The sequence below is a fragment of the Oryzias latipes genome, chromosome 9 (genome assembly GCF_053564925.1).
Source record: "Oryzias latipes strain Hd-rR chromosome 9, Olatipes_Hd-rR_3.1".
In the NCBI taxonomy this organism is placed as follows: Eukaryota; Metazoa; Chordata; class Actinopteri; order Beloniformes; family Adrianichthyidae; genus Oryzias; species Oryzias latipes.
Window position 1 is genome coordinate 22,056,297 of NC_136245.1, and position 19,803 is coordinate 22,076,099.

Below are 19,803 nucleotides of genomic sequence, written 5' to 3' on the forward strand. Positions count from 1 at the left end.
ACCCCAAGGATGACTGCGGGAAGTTTCTGACTGGTAAATGAAAAGCTAAGTTTCTTTCATACTGTTGCATTTATTATGGAACTAAGAAATGTCATGCTGCTGTCCATTTTTATAGGTGTGCATGTGGGAATTGACAAACAATGTCCACTGAGGGGAAATCGTTTGCTGCCTGGAAATTCCAATGGTAACAGTTGTCACAGCTACTAGTTCAATACATATTCTTATCCTCTATGTGCTAAAATGAAAGCGCTTTGACGACCACCGCTAGGTCCGTGGAAAAAGTGTGTGGGTGTGTGTGTTAAGCTGGGGGCGGTGCTGGCAGCGAAGATTTCTCCTGGAAGTGACTGTTCACACCTATGAACGTGGGGACCCAATCATTCTTGAGGATTGGGATGGGAGAGGAATGCTCAGAGATTATAATAAACTTAAAAGCTCCAAAAGGTTGATTTTGCATAATATAGGCTCCTTAAATAACAACTGATTCAAACAAAGGTGGAATTTTCATTTAAAAAATAATTTCTAAAAATTGCTTCTTGCCTGATCAATAAAAGAAAAATATCCATTTATAAGTTTGATAACCTGATTAATCTTTTTCTCAAAATCTAGTCCTGGTGAGTGAGGACACTAGCAAGAAGCTATGGGTTCCATCTCCCACCTTTACACTCTCAAGTTTTCCTAGTTCAAGATTTCAGCTAGTGTTATTCAGCTTTGCTCTCATATTATTAAATTGACTATAAATATGAATTACTTTGCATTTATTCTGTTTTTGTGTTCCTCATTGCAAGTTGTAACTTAATGAGGGCTTGTCTAGGATTTGAACCTCATGAAAGATTCATATCAAGAAGATCATAACAATCTCAAACAAAATGTTGACATGACTCATACATATATACAATGGTTGCTCAACTAGTAAAAGTCAAACCATGCAAGAATAATGGCAAAAATGAGGTAAATCCCACAAAACAGCCGCCTTAACACATCCTCTGGATTTCCTCTTTGATGGTCTGACCATGGATCATATGACTGAGATTAGGGTTAGAGTTGAAACCCCAGCATGAGGAGCTGACACAGCCGTTTCAAAATGGGCACAGAGAGCAGAAAAAGCAGAAATGAAAAGAACAACAAACAAACAGCAGTGGAGAAGGAAAGATGAGCTTCACAGATGAGACAAAGATTCAGTTCATGAACTGAATAAGTGGATGTTTCTGAGAAGTGGTGGGTAGATGAGAAGAGGGAAGTGCAAAGCAAGAAATGGGAAAGTGTGAAATTTGTTCACCAAATAAAAAAAAATTTTTTTTTTAGGTTTCAAAATGTAAAAAAAATTCCAGGGAGGAAGAACACCCTAGTTTTGTACAAATGACCTCAAAACTAGCATAAAATTCTGCCAAAATGGAATAAAGAAGACACTTTTTCACTTTTGAGTCTTTAGGATGCAGATCACGGCTGACTGCATACTGTAGGTAGAACAGCTCCCACAGGAAAGAGGTGAACAGCAGAGCAGTCTGCTCCCAAATGTGGCTCCAACCAAAAATATATCTAATGTTTTTCCACAGAGCAGCCAGGGCTGCTCCTCTATGATCAAAGCTGCATTTATGAAGCTGTAAGTCGCACAACATTTTGGAGTCTTTCTCATGGAGGAAGCATGAAATTCAATCTTGAAACACATTTTGTAATGACTTGAGGGGAAAAAACAACCTTGTCTTATGGTTTCTGCATGAAAGCGCTCATGGTGTGTGTGAAGCAGAGTGTCAGGCTCACAGCGGCGGGCTGACTCCTGGCTCAGCTCCAGCCTATAGATGGACAGTCTGTTGGCTCCTCCGCACACGTTGCTCTTCTCTCCCTTACACTGCATGCTGCATTCGCTGTCAGAGACGTTGGATGCCTGAATCTTGTGGCCACAGTAGCACTCTGCTCCAAACTCCAGGCCTGCATACATGTATCCTCTGGTGGGCAAAGAAAGGATCAAAAATCAGAAAGAGATTAATCTTTATTTTTCCTAATTCCGCTCCTGCGATGTAATCAATTACAAACAATGTCGAAAGCACACACCAGGGAAGCAAAGACATAAACACACAAACACATTACAGTAAAGTAAGATATTTCTCCTGTGACTGAGAACTAGCTGCAGGCCTCAGCAGCAAAACCAATTATAAATGTGTGGAGAGACCTATACTCGGAGAGGTGTTTTTCCGTATGGAGGATTTGACTCCCAAGTGGACTCTAAGGCACAATTAGACACAGAACATTCTCCCAACACAGGACAGGTCTTTTTGACTGTCGCTCACACCTCAGCCTATTTGTGCTGCTATGTGTTGCCCCTCATTTTTTTTGTCTGTTTTATTAACCTGCCCCTCTGTGAGTTAAGACAGGCAGGCTGTAATAAGCCAAGAGGAGACAGGGGAGCTGAAAACAAGCATCTTCTTCTGCTCCTCTGCAAATCAGTCAGGGGTGTAATTCAATGTAGTTGATAGAGCCGTCTCTGGTATTCCGCAGGGAGGGAAAAATAGGAGCAGATGAAGATGGCGAGGCAGCTGAGGGAGACAGGAAATGAGGGAAACAAAAAGCTAACGAAACATGGAGATAAATGCCTCCTAAACTGACGCACAATCTTCCATTTTTACACGTTTCTGCTGCATGACAACAGCGGAAATCAAAGTGTCCTGTTTTGATCAGTCATTTTCGACACTCATAATCTGATTCAAGAAGATAAGGCTCAGGGAAAACAATTCATAACACAAATATTGGTGTTGATGGCCTAACAGATTAATTCACACTTCACAGACAATTTGGTAATGGAACAGGCAGAGGCAACCCCCCTCTCCCCCATTGCTCATTTACAGCTAAAATTAGCACATGGAAATTGTTTTTGTTTTTTTAGTACCGGCACATTAATGAAAAGGCTGTTGTGTAAACTACTTATTATCATTATGGGCTGAGGTGAAATAAGTTAATAAATCTGACACTTCTATACCTGCTCATAGAGAATAAAGAAAACTTCTAAAAAAAAGTTAGCTTCAGGAATTTTTTTAAAGACCCACTTCGACAAACATCATGCTTTTTGTGTTTCTAACATGTTCTTGTGGCATTTTTATCATGAAAAAGGTCATTTATAAAGAAAGTTGAGCTTTAAATTGCATTTCTGAGTATAACGCTATTCATTGTGAATTCAGAATAGATGAAAAAACGCAGTTTGACAAAGAGAATATTTATAACAGAAAATACACTGGACAGGCCACAACCTCCCTGTTCTGTTGCATTCTGATGCATTCACTTGTAGACAAATAAATCCATTTACGTCTTTGTTTCATCATCCAAGCCGGCATCTGAATCAAATCTTTACGGCTGTTTAGCTCCAATTTTGCTCGCCATTTTTGCTGCACCAGTAACTATAGGTTGGGCAGTGTGAGGGGCTGTAAGGTAGCAGGAGGGTGTGTAGATAGATGGATAGGGAAATGAGGGCAGGCTTACTCCACGCCAACAGTACCGCCCACAACTCAGAGACAAATTTCTGATCAACCACTGTCGCTCTGCAGAAACTACAGACTTTCCTGGAAAACTGCACAGTTTTTTTTTGTTTTTAGCAATCAAAAGACCATTTGGAAGGCTTTTACAATAAAGGATGATCAGAGTGGGTCTTTAAATCTTTGTGTGTCGTGTTCTTTTGAAGAATAGCAAAGTGTGTTTTATCTCTATGGGGTGGTGATGTCTTAGACTGTTAAATGGGAGTATCTGAGAGTTAACTTTCTCTTAGTGAACGTATTGAAAGTAATTTGGGGTCGAGCTGTGACTTGAAGATACTTGACAATAAATAAAAGAATAGACTGATGAGGTTTGGGTGGTTTGCTTGTGTCATACCTTTCAGCACAGTTGTCCTGGCAACGAAATACAGTCATTTTTTTGTAGTCAAAAAAAGAAACTCCTCTCAGCGCTCTTTTCTGAGTGTTGTCAATGTAGCAGCCAATGTACTTTGCTGGAAAACAGAAAGAAAAATAATACAATAGATCAACATAAATATGTAGGATGAATTTTTATTTACAGAAATATGAAAACGTGTTTCAACTTCAACAGAGACCTCCAGTCAAACCATCAACTGTGGTTTTCAGCAACGGCAGCAGAAGCTGCACAGAGTTGTAACATAGGACGGCAGGAGTGTAAAGTAGGGCAAAATACTGATTTATTCATAAGGACACACATCTCCTTCTAGTGGCCTGCTAGTGTAGTGGCAGTTATCTCGCTGCATTTTTCAGAAGCACATGGGGGCTGGGCTCCAGTCAACTTCTGCAGCAGGACACAGGGACCCTTTAACAGCTTCTTAACTGTCCTGTTTAACTGAAAAACAAAAGCCCCTGAAATAAACCTCTCACCATCTGTGCTATTACGGCTCTCAGCCTCTGTAAATGGCAGGATGAGGCAGGAATAGAGGCGACTGCATTACTTTAATTGTTCTAGTCTAAAGGCCTGCATTTGAACAGCATGTGGTGTGCTGCAGCATGTGGTAATCTTCCTCCTCTGCTTTGCTGCTGATCTGGAAATTAATCTCCATTTAACATAATGCAGCTTTGAATACTTTAAATGACATATTTTTGGTTGTGAATAACGTAAGAGTAAATGCAGTGATACTTGAGATGCATTCGAGTCCATTTGTTGATTGATGGTGGTGTGTTAGGTGTATTATTTCCCCCCTCTCCAAGCGCACAGTAGTCAGTAAGTCATGCAATAGACAGTGCTGTTGCACCACGCTTCACAAAAAAACTGTGCACGTGCTGCAGTGTGCTTCTCACACTGGAATGTTCCCTTCAGATTATACTCAGAGCCAAAGATTGCATTTGGAATATGAAGACAAGAAAAACAAACTCCCTCATCCTTTAAGTAGGAGAGCGGTGAATATTTCTAAGGCTGCAGAGAAAGAAAAGGTGGAGAAAATAAATACTTTTAAGCTACTAATTACTGTGTCATCCCGGGAGGTTAGTGTTGCAGAGAAAGCTGAATGGAAGGAAAATGATGCCTCCAGACTAAAGGACATAATTTGATCAGATAAGGCAAAGCTTGGATGTACAGTTTAAACACATCAGGACACCAGCTGGCTTACCTCTCCTTGTCTGACCTTGTAATAGAAAGACAAACATTTTCCTTTAATATTCTACTCCACGTCACGCAAAAATGGATGTTTCGCTGTTCTGCCTGACATGTTTTGAAAGGGAATCGGTTATTTATTTTCTTTTCTGGTTTGACCTTTGTCGTCCACGTGAATGTTGGAGATTTTATCAGAGTTTTGAATCAGTCCAGCCACACTCCAACTCATACAAAAAGAGCAGCAGTGGATCACACTTACATACTGTATTTATGGACTGTATGGATTCACCACCTGCCTGTATGGCACTCTGGACAGAAACCAAAAACCCACATGATTATGTTGGTGCTGCAGCTAAAGTCTATCCTGACCCAATGAGTAGAAGATCCATTATCCCATCTGTGTTCAAACCAGAAATCTTTATTCTTTATTGTCTTCTGCACCATGTTAAAGCTGACCTTAAACTGCTTAAAGATAATTCCCTCTTTTTTCTCAAGATATCTATATTCTATCACCTATAAGAATCGGAAATCTAAGATTTAAAACCTGAAACAGATTTTAAATTAAAAAGGAATCAAATAAAGTCAGAATTTTGCTATTATAATTTTACAGTGTATTTTATAACTAACCCAATTACATAAAAAAGTTCATATAAATAGCTATAATTTTCTGAATCTGAATTTCCTTTATACTCATTTGATACACAACAAAAATTATGAAGCTGTCCAGGGGTTTAACAGCATAAAGTATAAAGTTATAAAGTTAGGCTTGTAAATAAAATAAAAATTGAAACATAGCATACAACTTTTAATATTATAACTTTTAAGACCAAGAGTTATTTCGCTTTGAGATATAAGATTAAAAAATGTTTTAAAAAATGATTGAAATGCTTAGAATATGTATTTCGATGAGCTACTTGGACTTTGATTTAGATGGTTGTAATAGAGCAGGACAGTTCAGGTTCTAACGTTTAAGCCCTGCACAAACACATCCCATCTGCAGTTTTCACAAAGGTGAGTCATACGTCATTCTCACAGTGCATTTACATGTAAACCTTGTCTGAAAGGATTGTGCAGTAACACTGCTTATTGTCAAGACTGCAAATCCTGCAGTCATTAAGATGTTATGAAAATCTGAAACTGTGCTCAGCGGCAAAAGGCAAAGCTTCTCATCCCCACAGATTGTGATACCCTTGAAGAAGTGAAGAAAGACGGAGTGGTTTGATCACAATCATCTTCTAAATGCCCTCTCCAGAGATCTCCACGGGACCAAATAAAGCACGGCTTTCCTCACAGCTGCAGCAAACCAAATATTTCACACTTTTATTTCCGCAACATCAATAACAAAAGCGTGCAGCATTTATCTCACCTCTTCCATCTTCCATGTCTTTGGCATTTCGTCCTTTCAGTGCCCGATTCCAGCTGCTGGTGTAGTCTCCCCCTCTGCGCATACTTTCCTCATGTCCACTCTTCCTCGCCCAACGCGGACCGAACCGTCTTGCAGGTCTGCGTGTCACTCTGCTCATGATGCCGAGGCCGCGGATGTCTGATGAGGTCCGGCCGCCCAACTCTGAGGCTACAACAGAGTCCCGGCTTCCTCTTGTACCAGGAAAGTTGTCCCCGATGATGCCGGAGTGGAGGAAGACGAGGCTCCCGGCTGTCAGGTAGAGGAGGATGAGGGAGAAAAATCGGACAGGTTTCCTGCGGAAGTAGCGCTGGATCTTCAGGAGAGGCTTGGCCATGGCCCATGCCAGTGATGACAACTCATAAAGGAGGAGAATCAAAAAGGGCTCTCGTTTTGCCCCCAAAACTGGCCCACTGGACACACAAAAAAAACAACAAAAATCTCAACAAAAAAAAGAAAAAACAGCCCAACGGTTTTAATTGAAGGTGATGAGCTAAACAATCACATGAAGCTCAAGTGTGAGTCAAAAAGAAGAGGGTTAGCATGGATGCTTGCTGCTCCTCCGTCCACATGGCAGCGAGAGTGCATTCCCACTGACAGTCCAACTCTCACGGCTGGCTGTGGGGCCACAGCGTGAAAGGTGAGCAGCTCAGGATGAAAGATGATCGCTCAACGCTGCTTTCACTCCACTTATCAGCCTTTACAGAGATGTCACACCAGCACTGCAGTGGCACTTTCTCCCACGCTGCGCGGAAGGAAGAGAGCTTTATTTACCAGCTGAACTGAAATCCTTCAGCTTTTTTGTAACTGGCTATTCACTGAGATGATCCTGGAGACACAGGGTGTGACTCACCATCTGCATCAAAGACAAAGAAGAAAAGAAAAATAAGCACACCCGAAAGAGCTTAATCTAATGAAAACAGAAATATAACAAGAACAGGCTAGAAGAAATAAACAGATATGAAACTATGCAGAAAATGGCCGGAAAAAACATACTTTGTAAGATACAAACAAACTGATTTTAACTTTCATAAAAACTGATTAAATTCAAATTAATTGCAACACAAAGGAAAGATGCAGTGTGGAATTATTCAGAAACACATATCTATTTAAACCCGTGAATTATTTGTAAAAAAAAAAACCTAATTGACGCTGGATAGCAAAGACATGATAAAACTCTGCCCTGAGGCATTTCCACTGAACTGTCCAAGATCTTTCGGGTGGGGAATAATCATTTTCTTTTACTTATTTCTTTTACAGAGTCACTGATTATTTTTTTTTCTTTCCTTGGCAGACTCTCCAGATTCCTTGTAGTCTCCCTCAAAGGCGTCTTTGTTCTGTGAGGTTACAATTGGAAGGTGAAATGCAACTCTCCTCAAGGTCAGGGAATTTTCCAGAACATTTGTAGTAACACTCGGCCTTATGGCCTACATTCCGCACCCGTTTGGATCGGCGCCGTTCCCGCCACCTGAAACCCGAATAGTGCTGCAGACCCCTCTTTGGTTTTCAAGACTTTTCCTCCACAAGAGTTTTTTATTCTTAACGTAGCAAGTGTAGGAAGCCTTAGGCGACAAAAGAATTGTAACAAGCTTCAACAATCTGCAGCCTCTGCACAAAAACACAACCCTGAATTTAGTTGACATATCAAAAATCTATTCCAACCGTGTGTTTACTAATTTGACAAATGACATGACAAAAAGAGAGAAATTAATTGTTTTTCTGAATGTTGTTCATTTGCTTAAACAAATACACATTATAAATTAATGATAGGAAAAAAGTTACTTCGACAAATGAAGCCAAAAACCATTCAAATCACAAATAAAACAATGTAATTATGACTAAACAAAAGTCTAATTAGCCAAAAAAAAACAAAAACAAACAAACAACATCATTGAAATGTTTTGTAAAAACCTGTCTATGAGACAAAAAGGGAAAACATTTTGGCAGATTTGACCCTGCAAATCATATTATTTTGCTGCAAGAATCTGAAAGCTTCAAAGGCGCATGTAGAACCAGAGCTGCCTCTGATGCCTTGTTTAACATTTCATCAAGATGGTTCAGAGGTTTGGGATTGTGAAAGTTCATTTACATTTTTGTGATGGCAAGAATTTACATATGAAGCCTTCAGCGTACGCATGTCAGAAACTGTCATTATGTCCAACCATCATCTTTAATGCAAATAACGAGGACTAAAACAACTTTGGTGAATGTTTTATGATAGGATTTATTTATTTTCTGCAGTAAAAAAGAAGAAATTAGGGATTTAACTTCTGTTCCTTTGGTTTTTTTTATACACTTTTTTAACTTGTTCAATTTGTGTGAGGATTTTCCTCTGTCCGCAGTCACACTAAGTTAAGTGTGATGTTTTTTGTAGATTTAAGTATTTATTAGTAATTTGTTTTTGTTCACATCCATTTAGTTTTCACAGTCCTGCATGTATTTGTGTTCTCATTCATGCAAGCAAGCAATCGTTTGTATAAATCCACACACATATTCATACACACACACACACACACACACACACACACACACATTCATACACACCCACACACACACACACCCACACCCACACACACACACACACACACACACATTTACATACATACATATATATATATACACAGAAAGAAATATGAATATATTTCTAACCATTGTATAAAATGGGACAGAACAATGGAATTATACATGCACGCACAGTGCACGGCTGCACGGTGGCACAGTGGTTAGCGCTCTTGCCTCACAGCAAGAAGGCCTCCAGTTCAAGTCCCAGCTGGGGGACGTGAAAAACTACATCAAGAGGGGACCTTTCTGTGTGGAGTTTGCATGTTCTCCCCATGCATGCATGGGTTCTCTCCAGGGTCTCCAGCTTCCTCCCACCATCCAAAAACATGCTTCATAGGTTAATTGACCATAGGTATGAGAGTGAATGGGTGTGTGTTTTTGTGGACATTCTACCCATTCTACAGACTGGCGACCTGTCCAGGGTGTCCCCTGCCTTCGCCCACAAGATAGGCTCCAGCAACCCCGTGACCCCGAAAGGGAAAAACGGTTAAGAAAATGAATGAATGAATGAACATATGTTAAATAAATAAAATAAAATGGATTATATGTGAAAAGAAATTTAGATTAAAATGAAATATGAATTTGCTAAAACTAGATCAAACTTGAATACATATGGCTTTGTCATTACAAATATAGAACTTTCTACTTACTTAAGTTATAGTGATTTCTAATTCATAGTTATGGAAACTTTTTAGAATGTATTGCAGACATGAGATGCAGAAATAGAAGCATTAAGTAAGAAATGTTCTTAAGAATCACTTGGGAAGTGGTGAGCAAAAGGTTTCAGGCTTGAACCTCTGACTAGAGGTTTGCTGGTTCAGATTCCTGTACCACCGGGGTTAGATCTGGGTGGAACAGAAACTCAGTAGTGTTTGCTTCACCCTTGTGAGGCTTTTGACCCTTGATATTCAGTGAGAGGAGCCTCTCAGAGGATAGTGGTTAGTCTGGTGGAAAGCTGAATAAAACCCAGGTGTGAGAATTTGAACAGTCCAGTTAAGGTCATTCAGCTTTAAACAGATATAAAGTTCAAAAGAAAGAAACCAACAAAACAAAAATAAAAAAAACATTATACTCTCTCAGATACTTAAAAAAAGTATATAAAATTTAATCTTTTTGATTTTCAGGCTATCTTGACTTTTTTTTGTAAAATTACGTTTTATATTTATATATAATGTAGTTAAACAATGTTTTTTTCCCTCTACAAAATCCTGAAGTAAGCAGTACAAATTCTGTAGAAGTGAGGATGAGTCATTCAACAAGCAGAAAATACACTAGATTCAAATAAAGAGTTCTTGACATTCTCAAAATATAAGAAAACTGAAACCTTTGAATTTATTTGGGGGAATTCTTCGAAATATTTGAACAGCATCCAGGTCTGCAGAAGTACAGCTGAACTGTCTTACATATTTGGGCTTATCAGCTTTCTCGGAAGGAGTTAGATGAGAAAGTTTATGCTTGTTTTTCGTCTCAGGCTAAAACAAAAGCCGGGGGCAGCAGCACTTCTGCGTTGCTTTACACAAATAGAAACAAGAACTAATTAATACCTTGGTTAATCATTCATGAAAGCTTAAATTTCTTTCGGATCATTCTCCTTTTCAAACAGAATAGACTCCATTCCTGAGGGCTGCGTCTGTGTTTCAGATAAATAATCCATCATTCCTTCACATCCACAGTTCAGCAGCTGTACAAACATTATTGGAAGGTTGCCCCCACACCTAACTGATGATGCAGTGTCAGCATGCTCAGTTCTGATGGCGGATGATTAATATTTGAGTAGGAATGAGATATGGCGTCTTCTCTAACAAGGCTCTCTTTGTTTCTAAAAATGGATTGTGCTGGGGTAGAGTTTTATAAAAGTTCAAGTTACAAGGCCACAAAGACAAAGAAAACGTCTCAGTTCAACATACCGCTACCTTTCATTGCCAACTTGCCACCGAGGGGTTATTTTTCTCCTTGAAAATGTCTGGTGGTCCTCACTTGTGCAAAAGGTGAGACTGGTTTTGCATATTTTAAGCTGTGATAGTTGCAGGTAAATACTGATGCTATGCTCAGGTCAGGACATACAAAAGCTTTATTAAATAGAATTGTTCAATGGAAAATGTATTCTGTAAAAGCATGGCAGGTTTTTGGGTTTTATTGAGCACAGAGATCTTTTTTCTAAAATGAATCAAACCAAATCAAACCTTATTTGTAAAAAAAAAAAAAAAAAAAAGCTCTTCCGAAAACCATGCAGCACAAAGCGCTTTAAAGTTAAAAATAAGAAGACAAACAAAATAAAACATTTAAATTAAAACCACCCCTTTGCCCTCCCCATCCCCTCCACTGACACACGCACCCCGTGTGTCCATACACATACATATAGGCATGAAAACATGTGATTATAAAAGAGTGTTATGGCTTGGCTCATCTGTGAGGAAACAGTATACTGGGAATCTGTTGGAGCCAGCTCAGCCACAGGAGCATCACCACACCGCCCACCCAGATGGAGACAAAGTGCTCGACCATTAGGGTTCATGCAGTCCTCTAAGTCAGTGCTGCCTAATCTGGCCTGCTTTTCTGCAATCACTGTCAAACTTCCTGACAGCTCCTCACTCATCCATAAGGCACAGTCAGCAAAATCTTCCTTATCCCTTGTGCTATCCTAGGCACTTGACCATTGGGAGTTGGGTCATCTAGACCCACTAGACAGTGCGCTAAACCTTTTTTCTTCAATGATTTGTGATCTTCACTGGTGTCGATGGATTACATGAAATCTTTCCACCTTTATCCACCTTTTTCATGGTAGGAATAGCACGTCAATGTAAGGGTGGGGTCATCTAAGATAGCACAAGGGTTAAAGGGATGTCCAACGATTGGTTGTTCCTAAATTGTGGGCTATATTGGGGAACTTAATAGAATACTTGCAAAAAGATGCAACAAATCTCTGCACATTTGAGGTTAGCAGAGTGCAGAGGATGTATTGTGTTGTTTTAATTATGAATGTTACTGTCATTCTTGGTCTGGTCCGCCTTGTAAAAGATCTATGATCTCTATGAGGCTGACTTAAGTCAAAATGAAATGCACATAAATAACATAAAGTTGTGAAACATAATTTAAAGAAAGTAATTTTTTTTATTTTTTTCAGCAGATTGATTTAGTTCGCACAAAGTTCACGAGAAGACGACAAATTGTCACCAGGTGGTGATTAAGTATTTCCAAGTCCCAGCTATTTAGCACTTCTTCTTTTTAAAATATTACAATTTTAGCCTGACACCCCCCCACACACATACACACACAGAAAATACAAAAGTTGACTTGCTGATCATTAATTCACATTCATATCTAATGAGACAGCAACTATTTAATCAGGCCGTATTTACAAGCAGAAACATCAAAATTAATCTTCAGAGAGGAAGTACATACCCAGCTCTGCTCAAGCTGCAGGCAAATTGCTGCACAAGTCAACTCCATAAATATCCTTCATATCTGTTCTTAGACCCATTGACCAGAGAGGAGGCGGATAAGAAGGGCATGCCATCATCTCACCGCATTTCTACACTTTAGAAATACATGTGCATGAATAAGCGGCAGGACGATGGAGGAATCATTGAACTCAGCTGAAAATTCATGACAAGATGCCAGCATGGAAAAGCGTTTAGCTCTGCTGATTGTGTAATTTGCTTTTTTTTAAATGCCAAATATGCCCAAGAATAAACAGATAAGTTGGGTTATATTTAACAAAAGGGGAAGTCTCCCACCCAGCCGAGGAGGTTTGTAGCTTTAGAAGTTGGATATATTTTCATGATACAGGCAGATTCTCACTCGGTTCTGCAGATGTAATCAATTTCCATTCCCTGGTTGCTTGCTTGCTTGCCAAAAAAAAATTCTTTAGCAGGAACATGGGAGCAGTGCCTCAACTGCCAGAACCCCCACTCCAGTTCACACCAGCTGAGGTGAATGAACTGCAACATCCTCCGAAGGATGAAAATTGAGTTTTCTTGCTTTCCTTTCACAGTTATTTTGAAAAACACAGGAAAACAACCGCGTGGCGAGATGTCAGCAAGGTTCAATTTGGTGGACAGTTATAAAAAAGGGTTGAAAAAATACTCCAACACTCTCAAACAATGGACTTGTCGAGGAGAGAAACAGGGTTGTTATGGAAACAGGATCAACAGTGGCAGGAAGACAAGGTCATCAGGAACTGTTTGTGCTGGCAGTAGTGTGAAAGGAAACCATTAGAATCTTTTTTCCCATTCTGAAAGAGATCTGCAACTGAGAATGTCCTCAACATAGGAATTATATGTGTTTGCCACAGGACTCCTGACCTTCCCCTCAACCCCACAGCCCAATCCTGCCCTCCTGTTGAGTTTGGAATGTCTGTGCAACCTTTGTCAAATCAAATCAAACTGAATGTTATTTTTTTCTGAAATGGCACAGAGTATTAGACAAATTACTTCACACAAAGCTGACGGATGTCTAATTACAAGTTCATGAAAGTAGAAACAAAAACAGAACTACTTCAAGTACCATGCTCGGCCCAGATGATTAGTCTCATTGTTGAACAACTACCAAAAAGGACCAATCTGTCGAAACAGTTTCTTGGTGGCTTCTCAGCTTTACTAACCCATGCTTGTCATTGGCTTAATGCCAGTTCTTTCAAGCTGAGAGTTGATCCTTATTACACCTCGTCCTAAACAAACCAGCTTACCGCCGTGAGGTACAGGCAACCTCTCCTTCTCCCTCCTAACGTGTTGAAGTGTTATGTCACAAATGTAGTGACAGCATTTCTAAATATAATGAGCCGCTAAGCTATGATGTTCTGTTCCATCAATAAACTATAAGAGGACATTGACCGTATAGCAGCTTTAACCATGTAAGACAAACATTGGATTTTAAAATCATAAACAAATAGGTGCTGAGATGCACTGTGATACTGGAAAGGAAGTTGCACCCAAGTAATTTGGATGAATTCCACTGAGTCTGGACAGAGGGAGTGATAACTAGGAAGTGTCTGACAAAGAACAGGAACTGTTTAATATTTTGCATTTACATAGAATAAATGACAAGAATAGTTTTGGGCTTGCCTCACAAATGTGTTTCATCTGTGTCTTTCTGTTGATGTTTTGATCGTTTAAGTTTTAATCGGCCTCTTTACAGGAAAAACATGTTTCTATCCAAGCAGGAATTTCCAGAAATTTCTACTATCGCTCATGTATCACCACGCACAGCAGCTGGTGACTACATGTCAAAGTGTCCTTTGGCAAAGCACCTGACCCTAAAACAAGAGTGGAAAATAATAACTGTGTAGCTTAAATAGAAAAACACAGAACGGACTAAGGAAGTGTAATTTGACTGATGTGAAAATGTTAAAAATACAGAAGAAATTCACAATAAAAAGTCAATTTAATTCTATTATTTATAATGTCATTTATTTTTCTAAAATGATAGCATACATCAAATCAACTTTTATATAAAATAGATTCTAAACACATGTGCACACATATAAGTGGTCAAACTCATCCAAAAGCTCAAACTATACAGACCCAGTTACATTTAAAATGTTCATTTAAAAATATTGGTTAAAAAAAACCTTATTTTCTTAAATAAGTAAGATTACCATTATAAGTTAAAACAACGAAAGAAACATGATCGACTGCTGTGATTGAACCTTTTTTAAGTGTAGAAATCTTTTATTGAAAAATTGTGAAATTTACTGTTGCAGATTCATTATGTAAATTCAAAAAAGAATTAGAAAAAAGTAAAATCCCCTTTTAAAACCCAAAACATGTTTTAATTAAGTGAAAACCAAGACAAAAACATTCTAGATAAATTTGCAGAACAGCTGTAAAGAAAATCTATTTCTTAACTCAATATTTTCTATTTATTTATTCAAAGTCTGACTTTGTTAGTTTAAATTATATTATCATACAAAATCCTAGTTTTTAGAAATGCTGATTGTTTTTGATGTGTTCTTGTATTATCCTAGATATTTTTTGTATTTAAGTTGATAGAATTGTTAGACACTATAATCCTTTGTTTTTATTAAATGACACCTGCATTGCTCAGACATTTGTCTGCACTCACTCACAGCAGCTTCAAAACAAACCTCAGCTCTGACTTCACCTTCATGGGAACTGAAGGGCGCAGACATGTAGCTGTCAGGAGAAGCTGAAGTGTTGTATGTGTCCAAAACAGTATAACTGACTGGGATTGTCAAAAGCACCTTCAGTTTACAGATTGAGTCTAACCATCGTATGCTCGCTCTTTGCTTGGAAGTAAACACCAAAAGATCTGTTTTTAACCCTTGAGTCTTTTTGAATCTTTTCGTGTGTCTGATAAACTGGGTACAAACTAACAGCATTTCTTTACAATCCGTCTCAGAAAAAGTTTCCTGACTACAACTTATTCTGGGATTTACAGAAAAAGAGAAGCAGAGGATCATTCTTCCAAGTACGTCTTATTATTAATGGTAAAGAATTTTAAAGTTCAGCACGATGGATCCTACCGGTGCCCAATTACTTTAATATTTATGTTTTGTTTTGTTTTTGCATGACTTCTCGGGATAACTTGACTTTAAATAATAAGTTGAATCTTTCAGGTATATTCTTAAAAAAATAAAAATATAGTTTATGGCATTAAACAGAATTAAAAGTCTGATTTTTACCAGATTGGGTGTGAAGCCTGACTGAATAAAAATGAACTGCCTTTCACCTTTGATGAAGAACATGGGTTCACATGCATAATATATTTCAGAGAAGACATTTTCCACAGATTTTTTGTTTTTGTTTGAAGTGCTGGAGAAATCTAGATTGTGGGCAACATTTTCCTGTTGTTTTCATCAATAATTTACATTTTATTCCACAGCTGCAGCAACAATTTATGGGTTTATATAGACATTCATTTGTGTTTTCCACATGGAGACCAAAGCAAGCCTTCAATGTGCAAAAAGGATCAAGGTAATGTTTTACAGCAGAAGGTTGAAGTCATGGCTCACTGCACAGTTAACCAACCTTTTCTCAGAAAATGTTTCAGACAGAATCATGCATTATTCTCTTGTGCTGAATGGCCAAGTAGGTCTCTGTTTTTATTTTATTTATTTATTTTTTTTGGTCATTAAAGTTTTTTTCTCCTCCTTTTTATATATGTGAAACAGGCACTTTTTAAAAAAGCCTGATAAATGCAATCTGCTGGAAACCCTCTCCCCGTTAATAGAGTATTTGACATTGGAGAGGTTGGACTGACCAATGACAGGGAGAGCTTTTAAGCACATTCTATGTTGCTGGAAAATTAAGCCCAGCATGGCAGGCAAAAAGCTCATTGTAATCCTGATAACACTGAATGGTCCATTAAGCTCAGTCGTGACCCTGTTTTCTCGGAGAAGAGGTGAATTTAAAGGCCTAAAAATAACAGAATTTGCCTCTTTAAGCCAATGTTAAGTTGAAGTCACAGATTGACTGGTAGTTGTGAGTGTATACACAGATACTCATAAAAGGAATGAAGGGGGCTGAATAATAGGGCTGCTGTAAAAGAGCACTTAGTGTTTCCATTTGATTTTTCAGCTAAAAACCTGTCAAAACCACCAAATCTCTGGGGATAAGGACAGAAATGTCCAGGTGTATGACCTTTTCAGTGTTTTATATTTGTTAAAGAATGTGCCTTAAAGCTCTGAACAGAATCTAACTATCCTTGATTTACACAGTGTGAGTTTCTGACCCCCACAGATGCTGCATCAAGCTCACAGTTGGACACATGGATGGACATTTTGAGAAACAATCACTTGAAATTGTCCCTTTTAATGGCTTCATAAAAGAAGTAATTATTCTGCAGCAGGGGAGAGCTTTCAATAGGAGATCAAATGATGTCGTCTCTCATCTGGTCTTAATGCTCTTCGTTCAGCATCCTACAGAGGGTCTGCAGAGAGGTTTTTTTTTTTCTCTTGCACCTCCACTAAGCACAGAGGATCTCTGCTTTAATTAAAAATGAACTTTCCCGGCTCCCTCCTGCTATGAATCTTGGGCCTCTTTGCCTGAACAGTCATAAGAGGGACATCACAGAGTAACAAACACAGTTGGGCGGTTAAGGAGGGGGTCAGGGAAGGGGATGGGGGGGGGGGGGGGGTTAAGAGATTGAGAGATTTGAACAGTGTTTAGCAACTGAAATCAAAGCATTTGTGGGAAAAATAATAGCAGTAAAGGCAGCTGGAGTTTAATCAGAAAGTATAGAGAAAAACTCAACAGAGTGGGTTACCATAGTCATTTACCTGTAAAATCTATTCAGATGTCCTTTTATTGTTATAAGTTAAATCTGTTTCTTAATCTCTGATCCCTTATTACTTTAACAAAAGTAAATCTATTTTTTAACAAACACTGTATTTAAATGGTTTTTATTTATGTCGTGCGAAGAAATTAAAGCTTATTATAACAGGCTACAAGGTGTCACATTATACTTTAGTTAAAGGCCAATGGACTGAGGCTTAAACCCAAGACGAGCTTGTTAACAATAGATGCTGGCACATTCAGGGACTAATTAAATGTGAGGCGGGATTAATGAGGATTTCAAATGAAGCTAGACTATATGCAAACTGGAACGTTGCATTGACTCTCTGAGTTGACAAAAATTGGCTCACATTTACCTTTTTTTGCGTCATAAAAAAGAGGTATTTGTAAATGAATGAACCTGGGCTTTGATCATGACTTCCGCTTTTCATCAGTTACACAGTGGATTGCTTATTTCTGTAAATTTCCGTTTAAGCAAAATTATCACCGTCCAAATTTTTGCTTGACGTTAGAACTCCTCTTTCATTGCACAAGAGGCCTAAAACAAAAATAACTTTCTGACCGTCATGGAAACAGAGAAATATGAAGGCCCCCTCCAATCATCTTTTGATCTATTGTAAAAGCGTTCCCAGTGCTCTTTTTTCATTATGGTTATGCCGTTTTTAGCCGAAATCCAAAAATATGTGTCATTTTCTAAAACATCGATTCTGCAGAGCTACAACAGTTTGTCAAAAATTGACTTCTTAGATATGGGTGGGACTGTTGACGCGGAGTAAGTCTAAACCCTGCATCCCAACATCCCTCTATTACACGCTCTCCTGCTTGCTTACAGCCCCTTATGACCCCAAACGAACATTATCGGTGCAACAAAAATGAGAAGCAACATCGGAGCCATCCAGCTGTACAGTTTTGATTCAGATGCCAGCTCAGATGAGGAAAACAAAGACGTACACGGATCAAGTCTTCTTCAAATGGACACATCAGAATGAAGCGGAGCATGGAGGTCGGCTGATAGTAACACCTATGTGACTTTCCAACAACATTTTTGCATCTGCTCCTGATTCACAGCGATTTGACAAAAGAATTACTCAGAAATGCAATTTTAAGCTTATTATCTTTATATAAATCTTCAATGATTGAATATACTACAACAAACATGTTAAAAAAACACAAAAACATGATTTTCCTTGGAGTGGCTCTTTAAGGTCCACATCTTGGAAGACAAGGACACAGACTCTGATATGGTATGTCAAAAGGTTTGCTTCCATTATAGGCAACAGTGGGCAGGAAGTCAAAAAAAAAAAAAAACCCAAGTCTGTTAAAAAAATAATAAAGAGGTGGAACTCCAGCTGCAGTCACTAGGGAGAGCAAAAAATCTACTCCTTTTGACATCAATCTGGTTTTGCACAAAATGACACCAAAGGAAAATTATTTAACACCAAAAGCATTACACACCCAGATCCAATTCTTTATAGTTTGAAATCAAAACTAAGAAAGAACATTCGTTTACTAGATAAGCCATTAATTTTAGAGAACTTTGCTAAGATTAAGATGTTGGAAGATCTGTCCTTCTCCTTCATTGTTGGGCAGAATACAATAAAACAATCAACTACTGAATGCTGCAGTGATGAGAGGGGACAAAACCTCTTCTGTGCCTGAAACATTCCCATGTTAATGAACACCCACTTTACTGAAGTGTCCTTCTGCAAGAACCCTCCTCCTCTACTGTTTTGCAGCCTTCTATGATAAGAAAAAAGACAAATCTTGTGTTTTATAAGAAATAAAAAGAAATCATAGTGGATATTATTTAACAAAATCCAACACTTATGAAGGCATGATGTAAAGGATGTGTTAAGAAGGATCAGTAGTCTCACTGCCCCTTCGCTGGAGCGCTTCTAACTATAAAAAACCAGAGTGTGGTTTAAGTTGTAAAGTTGCTAAATTTGAAAAGTCATCTTGCTTGTGCTTATCGCCACCGTCATTTTCAAGCCAAAGCCGAGTAAAGCATCAGCACTGCTCATCTTTAAGAGCTTCAAAAGCCATCGGCGTTGAGAGCTAATCAGTGAAAATGTCAGACGTGTGTATTCTTTACTCTAGACTCCTGTAGACTTTTTACAGCATGAAAAATTGACTGATCTCTTTTTCACTATACAAATTATCCAACTTCTAAGGTTGTTAAAGTCTCATATTTAAATATTTAAGTCATAACAAAACATCATTTGTAACTTTGGATTTTATTAAGTTTGAATGTGACAAGGTTTTACCTTCCATAGAAAATAAAAAACAAAAACAGATCTGTGTTATATCCCAATTCAGAGACAGTTGGCAGATTCATGTGGGGAAAATTCCCTTTACAAAAGCAAATACTTAAACCTGCTGAAAATGAAACCAAGTTGATCAGAGTGTAGCCTTAACATATGTTTTAACTGAAAAAACAAGTTAATTTTCCTCAATTGGAGAAACAGTTTTGCACTTGAGAAACAGACTGGTTTATTTTCACCACCTACACAC

General features: G+C 38.4%; 1 protein-coding gene across 1 annotated transcript in view; it reads right to left on the reverse strand.

Annotated features, from left to right (window-relative positions):
* wscd2 (WSC domain containing 2) overlaps positions 1–19,803 on the reverse strand; it is a 45,431-nt gene that overhangs the window by 13,899 nt on the left and 11,729 nt on the right. Inside the window, exons 2-4 of the mRNA XM_023958463.2 lie at positions 6,440–7,331; positions 3,856–3,970; positions 1,759–1,943 (exon numbers count right to left, since the gene is read on the reverse strand). Of these exons, the coding sequence (XP_023814231.1) occupies positions 1,759–1,943; positions 3,856–3,970; positions 6,440–6,812 (673 nt within the window). The 5' untranslated portion in view covers positions 6,813–7,331. The remainder of the gene's footprint in view (positions 1–1,758; positions 1,944–3,855; positions 3,971–6,439; positions 7,332–19,803) is intronic.